This window comes from Mus musculus, chromosome 2 (genome assembly GCF_000001635.26).
Source record: "Mus musculus strain C57BL/6J chromosome 2, GRCm38.p6 C57BL/6J".
Classification (NCBI taxonomy): Eukaryota; Metazoa; Chordata; class Mammalia; order Rodentia; family Muridae; genus Mus; species Mus musculus.
Window position 1 is genome coordinate 158827515 of NC_000068.7, and position 9335 is coordinate 158836849.

At 47.9% G+C, this 9335-nt stretch overlaps 1 protein-coding gene across 8 annotated transcripts in view; it reads left to right on the top strand.

Moving 5' to 3' along the window:
• Dhx35 (DEAH (Asp-Glu-Ala-His) box polypeptide 35) overlaps positions 1 to 9335 on the top strand; it is a 63476-nt gene that overhangs the window by 32770 nt on the left and 21371 nt on the right. For 6 of the 8 annotated variants that reach the window (XR_003953722.1, XM_017319264.2, NM_001291144.1 and 3 more), the window contains 5 exons: positions 389 to 485; positions 1989 to 2147; positions 4148 to 4358; positions 7356 to 7480; positions 9127 to 9181. Coding sequence is in view for 6 of the 8 variants with exons in the window: in XM_017319264.2 (XP_017174753.1) it covers positions 389 to 485; positions 1989 to 2147; positions 4148 to 4358; positions 7356 to 7480; positions 9127 to 9181 (647 nt within the window). In the remaining 2 variants the exon portion in view is untranslated. The other 2 variants (XR_866343.3, XM_006500190.4) reach the window with 2 other exon arrangements.

Below are 9335 nucleotides of genomic sequence, written 5' to 3' on the forward strand. Positions count from 1 at the left end.
AGCAATAGTGCAGGTCCAGCTTCCAGAACATTCTATCTTTTAGAACGTTATTTCTTAGGAAATATAGCCCAAACCCATTGTTTACATGTAATTATGCATAGAAGTGCTACATTTAATGTTGTTCTTTTCTTTCTTGTGCTGGGGATTGAACCTGGGACCTTACATGTGTTAGGCAAGTGCTGTATCATTGAGATACACCCTCAGTTATTGGTTGCTGCCCTTGGAAATAAAGGAGTGTGTATGTATTTTACTTCTCTATATGTTAATTACCTGCTGGGCTGGCCCGGATTCACTCTGATGAGGTTTGGCTGCCAGGTTATTAGGGTAATTGATCTGTGATTAATGAGCGTGTTCCAGTGATGATCTTTTTCCTCATACATTTTCCCAGTCCTGTTCCAGATTATATCAAGGCAACTGTGGACACCGTGGTAAAAATTCATCAGACAGAAGGAGATGGAGACATACTAGCCTTTCTTACTGGCCAGGTAACTCCACCCAGTCCCTCTGCACAGACATGCTAAGACAGCACAGAGCTAGCATAAAGTCTTGTTCTTAGTCATTTGTTGTTTTTTTTTTTCTTTTCATTTTTTTTCTTTTTTAAATGTATTTTAAAATTTTGTCTACCTGCTTGGTTCCTGAGGAGGCCGGAAAATAGTGTCAGGTCTCCCAGAACTGGAGTTAAGGGGTGATTGTGAGCTGCCATGTGGATGCTGGGAACTGAACCCAGGTCCTCCGGAAGAGCAGCCAGCTCCTTGTGTCTTGTTTAATTGTGTCTTGTAGTTGCTAAATTGCATGAAAGAAAAAAATTACTGGTTTGATGCCATCTAGTGGCCTATTGGTCCTCTACCATCCAGATTGTGAGGGGTCATTAGCTCATCCCTAGTCTGTCTGTAGAGGGTTAATTGAATTTTTTAAATTTGAATTTTATGTGTGTGAGCCTTTGTGTATGTATATGTACCATGTGGGTGCAGTGGAGGCCAGAAAAGGGTGTCAGATCTGTTGGAGCTAGAGTTACAGATGATTCTGATCTGCCTGTGCCGGGAACTGAACCCAGGTCCTCTGAAAGACTGGCTAGTGCTTTTTCCCTCTGAGCCATCTCTCCTGCTCTGATAGTTCAAACGTATCCGCTGATTTCAGAGTAAGCTAGGTTCTGTGTCAGTGGCTGCCGCCTTTGCCATAGTTGATGGTGCGTTAGGTACGTTGTGCTTCATGCGTATTACAGTCTCATCCTGTGACCAAACAGTTGGGCACCATTTCCCAAGGGGCCTAAGTTAGGAGTGGGTCCTTTGATTGTGACCTCTCTCCAGCTCATTCTGCAGGTACAACTGAATCAACCAGAATACTGTCTTAAGGTTGTAATGCCACTCCAACCACCTCCAGCTGCAATCTTTTCCACTGCCCAACATTTCCCATAGTTAGTATCTGTCCTCAGGAAAGCTTTTAATGATTTCATAGGTAACAGCTTGCCCATATGCACAGCATGTCCATACACAGGGGATGCTGTTTACCCCAGTCCATAAAAGTTGTGTAAAAATAGTCATTTAAAGAGTTATGTGTCTATGTAGGTCATCTATGTGCAGCGAGTGCAGGTGCCTGTGTGCAGGCCTGAAGAGGGTGTTGGATCCCTGGAGCTGGAGGCACAGGCAGAGTAAGCTGCCTGACATGGGTGCTGGGAACTGAGCTCTGGTCCTCTGCAAGAGCAGTAGAGCCTCTTCACCACTGAGCCATCTCTCCAGTTCCTTGTTGTTTTATTCATGGGAACTCTTCTATTAACTACGGATGGTTTAGTTTTACTAATTAATTGTACAGTTACAGAGCTTTACTCCTTTGACACTGTCGTTTGGTAGCATTTGGTAAAGTGCCATCCTGAGTGGGACATGGCAGCACAGCAGCTTCTGAAGGTGACCACAGCTAAAGCCCCGTTCCAGCGTTTGCTCCTTCAGTATGACGGCTTGACCGGCTTCTTCGCTTTCTGGTCCCGTGTTTAGGAAGAAGTAGAGACTGTTGTGTCCATGTTGATCGAGCAGGCCCGGGCGCTGGCTCGCACTGGGATGAAGAAACACCTCCGGGTCCTCCCCATGTATGCAGGACTGCCTTCTTTTGAGCAGATGAAGGTGTTTGAAAGGGTGTCACACAGCGTCAGGAAGGTGAGACTCCTAGTGATCAGTGGTCCTTGCAGCCATTGGTAATCACATTGGCTCCCCTTTGTATTGCAGAATGTTGTCTTTGGTGTGTGTATCTATTCGTCTGTGTTCATGTGTGTATTTGTGTGTGTGTGTGAGAGCACTCGTGTGTAAGTGTAGACACATGCCCCAGTTTGTATGTGAAAGTCAGAGGAAAATCTTTTTGAGGCAGGTTGTTTGTTGCTGTGTCTGCAAGGCTAGGCAGCCCACGAATGCTGTGGCTCCCCTCCGCCTCCTCACTGTGGGGATTCTGGCATTACAGACACATGCTGCCCCTCCTGGCTGTACGTGGGTTCTGGAGATTCAGGGCACACACACAGCCAGCATTTTACAGACGGAGCTATCTCCCTAGATCCTGTTTTATTGTTTTAATTGAAGTGAACTTTGCTAAATAGGAGTTTTCTTTCAAATCTTAGGTCCATGGTTCTATGCAGTAGATCTAAAAGTCCGTAGTAAATAATGTGTTGTGAGTATTTCTAAACCTGCCCAGAAGGGCCACTCCAACAGTAATTGTCAGAGCAGGTCACCTCTTGTAGCTTTTCTTTGTCTGCTGAATGGTTTTCACAGCATATTATTACCTTATCCTCAGAGACTGTCATGGTAGGTTATGTTCAGCCAGAACTAGATAAAATTACTAACCATGGTTCCTAAAGCATTTGTTAGGAGTATCAGTTTGCCCTTAAAGCCAGTTTTAAATCAGGTAAGTCTTTAGCCTTGAAATTAGGTTGAGGATGGGTGTGGTGGCGAGACGCATTGGATGGGAGGAGCCAGGGGCCTGACTTCTGCCTCCCCTACCCCTTGTCCTATCCCCTAGATGAGGAGCACACGCGGGGTGGCTCAGAGTGCAGTAGCTGAGGGACCCATTCCCAACTTAAGGCCACCTGGTATGGAGCAATCCAAATCCTCACACAAGAACTGCTGTCAGCCAGGCTGCAGGCCTGGGTTCCACCTGTGTGTGTGTTGCTGTGTGCCTTGCCCTAAGTTATTTAGCTTCAGATTTCCTAGCTGTAAAACATTCATAACTAAACTTTTTTATTACATTTATTTATGTGGGGTGGGGCAGGGCACATATGTGTCCTGTGCACACATATGTGTCGTGTGCACACATGGAGGTGAGAGTGCACATGCAGGAGGCAGTTCTTCCCTTCTAGCGTGTGGATCTCAGGGACTGAAGTCAGAGCCATCTCGCCTGCCTCCGCAATAGCTTTTAGATATAAAAGTAGGAAGATTTTCAAAGATGATTTTATAAAATGTAAAGGTTGAAAAAAGTGTGTGCCTCTTATATACATGTCTCCAGCTACGTTAAACCCGGCAGGGGCAGCTGGCAGGTAGCCAGAGACTTGACTGGTGCACACTAGCTGGGCCCCCTCTGTCTCCAAGCCCCTCGTACAGTGGCAGTGTTGGCCGGATCTCCTTCCTCTGTGGTAGTTCTTTCTGGTCTGAAGGGTTGGCCAGTCCCTGTCAGGAGGTCTGAGTTTATGTTCATGTTTTAGTGCTGTTGTCTCTGGGCAGCCAGTGTGAAGGGGAAGCTTTGTTATACTATATGATGTATATAACATGTATATAACACGTAGCATATAATGACACAGCGTATACTCTTACGTATATCCCAGGTTGTGCTTTTTCCCTGGCACCTGTTGCTCTCTGACGTTATCTGCTCTGACGTTAGGAAACAGACATTATTGAACTTCCCATGTGCTCAGTGTGAGCTTCTAATCTCTTTGTGTTTGGATCCTCCTTGACAACCCTGGGGGAAGCGGTGGTCATACTATGTGCATGAGAAAGCAGTGCTCAGGAGCTTGGGGAAGCTGTGCATGGTTATAGAACTGGAACATTTCCGGCCAGTGTGCTGGTCTTACGCTCCTGCCTGGTAGCAGGATGTTTGAAATAGTAGTATGTCTTTAGGATTTTTAAACTTACTTAAAATGGAAAGAACCAACTAATTCTCTTTCTCTTTTCGGCAGGTGATCGTGGCCACCAATGTGGCAGAGACTTCCATCACAATCAGTGGCATTGTGTATGTGATTGACTGTGGCTTTATGAAGCTGCGAGCCTACAACCCCAGGACAGCTATTGAATGCTTGGTGGTGGTACCAGTGTCTCAGGCGTCAGCCAATCAGCGGGCAGGACGTGGTGGGCGCAACCGCTCGGGAAAGTGTTATCGCCTTTACACAGGTATGTATGGTGTTTCTTAACAACTTTGGATTTTCTTAGAGTAGCCTGGGCTTTGGATCCCAGGGCAGACATTTGTCCCTCCTGGCAGAACTCACTGTCAAATCCAGCTCTCCCAGGGACCCCACCACTTCCTTCCTTCCTTTGCTAGGATTCCCCAGCTGGCTCAGTGAACCACCTCCTGCCTACCACCTCCATTCTAACCTAATGTTGGGCCTTGTGTCAGACCCCTGAGCATAGACTTGTGCATCAAGTGTTGTCTTTCTGCTTAATGGGCTGTGTTCTTACAGCTCCTGAACCCAGAGGCACGGCCCATCAGATCCCCGCTTGCCTTTGCAGAGTTCTCCTGAGAATCATTCATGGATGGCAAATAGTTGGCTCAGTTCTGTATCACAAGCCGTGCTAACTTCTGAGGGCACAGAGTGAAATTCTGGTAGACAGTCCTGGCCTTTAATGAGCTTTCCTCTCAGCCTGCTGGCACTGCTAGGCACAGGTACCATGATGTTCCAGAGCTGCTGTCTGTCTGTCTGTCTGTCTCTTTCACTGGGAGTGGTTCTGAGACATCCACCACCCCCACTGCCCATGCCCACAGAGCTTACCTTCCTGCCTTCTTAGTGTGCAGATGGAGTTCCAAGTCATTAATGCCCTCCTGTGTCCAGCACCCACTTACGCTGTCTTTCCATTCCTCTTTTACGCGGTTTCCTAGGGATTAGTGGGGCTGGATGTAAGTGTGTGGGTAGACTTGGGACATGAAGGGGAACCTTTATTTCTTTGAGGAATTGCAGAGTTGTAGGTATAGTAATTGTGTGGCTAAGGAATTATTTATTTTTGAGGCAGGATTTCTCTGTGGAGCCTAGGCTGGCCTCAGCCTCCGAGATCTCCCTACCGTTGCCTCTCAAGGTCTGGGACGTAAAGACAGGCACCACCATTCTCAGCAATATTTTTAGTTTTAGGTAATTTTATTTTGTGTGTTGTGCCTGCATGTCTGTCTGTGCAGTACATGTGTGCCTGGTGCTGAGGTGGTCAGAGGAGTGTTACTGGAATAGGAATTGCAGGTGAGTCTTAGCTGGCACATGGGGGCTGCGAGCTGAACCTGGCACCTCTGCATTTGCTTTTAACCGCTGAGCCATCTTCCAGCTCTAACTCAAATGATTTTTTTAAAGTGGAAATGGACACCGGCATTTGGTGTCAAAGAAGCCATGTGATAAGATACGGACTGAAGCTGGGCAAGTGGATCTGGGTGGAAGGTCACTGAGCCTTTAGTCGTAGCTGCTTTAGCAAGGGCGTGGTTGGGAAAGACCAGGGACAGTAAGCAACGGTTAGTGCCCACCCTTCAGATTGCCAGCAGATCTTCAGAGCCTGCAGCTCTTCTTTACTCAGATAATTTGGTGTTCCAGAACTTTCCAAGGCTTCTCCTTAGCTCCTCTGCTCTCACTCCTACTCTGCCTGGTTCTCAGCTACTCCGTTCTTAGACACGTGATCTGCTTCCCGCTTTGCCATGCATACCTCTGATGCCTTGGGCTTGTCTGTCTTTGTATCTTCTCAGAGAGGCCGGCCTTTCAGCTAGTGACTTGTTTCTGCCTTGGCCAGTGGTGTGCCTGGGGAGTGTAGTTGTCCTGGTAACAGTACTATAACCACAAAGATCCTCCTGATACTCTTGGCAGCTCCTGTGTAGCTTTTCTCAGTTTCTGCTCATCTCTTTCCTGAGCCTCCCATGGTCCACGGCAGGGGCATATGTCCCTCTTGGGCCTGTTTTTTGGTCTTGATCCAGGTCCCTCCTACCTCTGAAGTCTCCAGGGCCATTGCGTGAGGCCTCTGCCCCTCTTGACCTCTGTGCCCCTGGCTCTGGGGCCTTTGCAGCTTTCCTGTGTCATCACATCTTTTTGTCTCTGAGAATCAACACCTGCTTCTCTCAGCATCTTCTCAGTGGGACCAGCCTCTCAGCTAATGACTTGTTTCTGCCTTGGTCAGTGGTGTGCCTGGGGAATGTGGTTGTCTTGGTAACAGAACAGTAACCACAATGTTCTTAAAGCTAAAGAACTTCTTTCCTTGCTTGCCATCTAGAACCTTCCCGCTAGACCCATGCATTTGGCAATTTATGTTACACAGTCCAGAATATTGGTTGTCTCTTTTCTCAGGAAAACCTTTCTAAAGTTCTTACAGATAGTAGTGTTTCTCCAGGAGACTTGGCTGTAATTCATTTTCCTCTCTAGTTAACTGCAGCCTTCTGGTCTAAATGGAGACTTCGTGATGCTTGTGTGTAAGGAGGGTGTGTATCTGTACAGCGGTCAGTACAGCGTTGACTTACATGGGAGGGTTTGGCGTGTAATCCATAGGCTTTCTGAATACACAGGGAAAGTGATTTCAGAAAAGCCTTCCTTTCTCCCCACCCTTTGATCTGGTTTTCAGAAAGTCCTCCCCTGACTCTCTATCCTTCCCCTCCTCCCCCATCTCTGTGCCTCGGGGTGCTTCTCCGGTTTGAGGTCACCTTTTGTTCCTGTGGGACAAGCAAGTACAGGATCCTGGGTGTGACTGCATTTGGCTCCTTGGTTTAAAAACTAGGTTTGTATGAATTCTGCTCTCTGTGATGAGATCCTTCTTCAGAGTCTAGGGCAGCTCTGGTGATTTATTTTTACATTTTTCTTTGCTTATTTTGCTGTTCTTGCTTCCTTGAAGCGCTCTGCCTTATGCAGAGTGAACAGCAACTGGGCCTGAGAGTAATTACCCAAATGCTTGCTACTTTCGTTTTGCTGACAAAAGCATTTGAAAAGCAAGGTTTGGAAGTAAAGGAGAGTGCTTTTGTAAAGGGGTACTGTTCAACTCTCTATGCTTTTGAAGTAGAACGTCCTTCCTAAACGTAAAAATAACTTTGTATCATAATGTTGTACATGTGGTCCCAGAATCCCAGAGCTCTTGTTCACGGTAGAGAAGGTGGACTCTGCCGATGTACAGGTGCATTTGAGTGTCACGTTTGATCTGTTTCTGATTTCCTATCCTTAGAGGAAGCCTTTGACCAGCTACCTCAGTCCACCGTCCCTGAGATGCAGCGCAGCAATTTGGCCCCCGTCATCCTGCAGCTAAAAGCCCTAGGGATAGACAATGTCCTCAGGTTCCACTTCATGTCTGTAAGTCCTGCTTCTGGTTGAGGGGCTCATGTGGGTATGGTGGAAGGACACTGGTCAGGCATGCCATCTTTCTTCCTCACATAGCTGAAACACCGTATGCCGCTTGGTCCTATCCAGGGTGTGGGGCAAACTGGCATCCAGGCGAGCCAGAATTCTTCCTCTGTAGCTCCTGTCCTTTCTCCTTGAAAAAGACAAGCCACTGGGTAGCTACAGGACAGCTTGACAGTGCTCAGAGAGACAAGGAGGGTGGGGAGTCAGGACATAGCCTGTGACTGGGCCTGGCTGGAGAGTTGCAAAGCTTGGGAAGGACCCTGCGGCTCTCAGTATCTATGATGATTTCCTAAGGCAAGTTATAGGAGTGAATCATTAGTCTTCTTTCTGTAGGCTCTGAGGCATGGCTGCCTGGCTCTCCTAGGCTCCCCTCAGCAGCATGCAAGGCCTGGCCTGCGTGCTCAGATGAAGTGGTGGGTGAGTGGGGAAGGTGTGCTACAGCCATTATTCTTGTAGAGTTTTTTGTTTTTTTAAAGCTTATTGGTCATTTTATAGTTCATATCAAAACTTAAGCTTATTTGTCTGTTAATATTTGTTAGTTATTCCCATGAGTCTGCTGTTAAATAGTAAAGTTTGACTTCACTCTAATGTCATGTTTTTGGCAAATATACATATATGTCATCTGCCCACTTATAGAAAAGCTGACTTCTTTGTAGTCTGACATCAGCTCGGGCTTGTGTAGTGATCCCAAGTGCTTACCCTGGAGCTCCTGTGAGTACGAGAGACAGACCAGGACGGCGTGCCGGCAGGAACCCAGGGGCACTAGTGTGCTGCTCTGCCGTCCCGTTACTTTCTCACAGCAGCGCTCCAGATTTGCAGTGATTCCTTGGGTCCCCTGAGGGTAGGCCCCACAGGGTAAAGTCTATGTATATAGCCAGCCACCAAACCGTTTAAAGATTTGACTTTGTTCTTTGGTGAACAACAACTAAAAGCAAGGACTTCGTTTAGCCTCTGACCCTGCCGTCAAGTGCTCCGAAGCCGTCTTCAAAGCTCCGTCTGTGAAGTCGAGTTAAATCACTCTTGAGGCTTAAAGTGCTTCTTGTGCTGCAGATTCGGGAGGCAAGCAGTTCACTGGAAAGGTGCTGACCTTGTCAGCGGGCTGCTAGGAAGAGCCCCTTGAAAGGTCTACTGATGTTTGACACCCGTGTGCTCAGGCTTTGGAGGGAAGGAAAGAGGTGTCAGTGCACTCATCACAGCGCACAGTGTGAGCCTGCTGCCCTTTGCGGCATCGGTGTCGTCTGCAGGGTTAGCGATTTCACCGTGTCGCTAGCTCACCATTGGCAGGGCCGGGGTGGTAGAAGCTGGTCCTTCCTCAACCTGTGCTGTGCTGTAGGGTCTGCAGCTCCAGGCACAGAAGGCTGAGAGCAGCTTAGGGAAGTGAAGAGGTAGTTAAAGTAGGGGCTCTCCCTGCTGAGGGAGGAGAGGAGTAGGAGGGGAGGGGGCAGCTGCAGAGGCGCTGCCCAGGAAGCTACAGAGGTGGGAGGCACATGCCAAGGTACCAGCAGTGCAGAGACTGGGCGGCTGGAGTGGGATAGAGCGAGAGTGAGCCGGTGTGGTCACAGAAACTAATGGGAGGCCTTTGATGTGTTTCACAGCCCCCGCCAGCACAGTCGATGGTTCAAGCCTTGGAGCTGCTCTATGCTCTCGGAGGTAAGCCTTCTTCTCCTGTGTTCACCTATATGATAATGGGTAGCTGGACTTAAATTAGCATTCTTCAAGTCTTTAAGAATGGGATTGGTCCTCCCCATGGGTATAATAAACTCTTCGGTGACATTTACTCTATTGAAATAGAAATTAGACACAG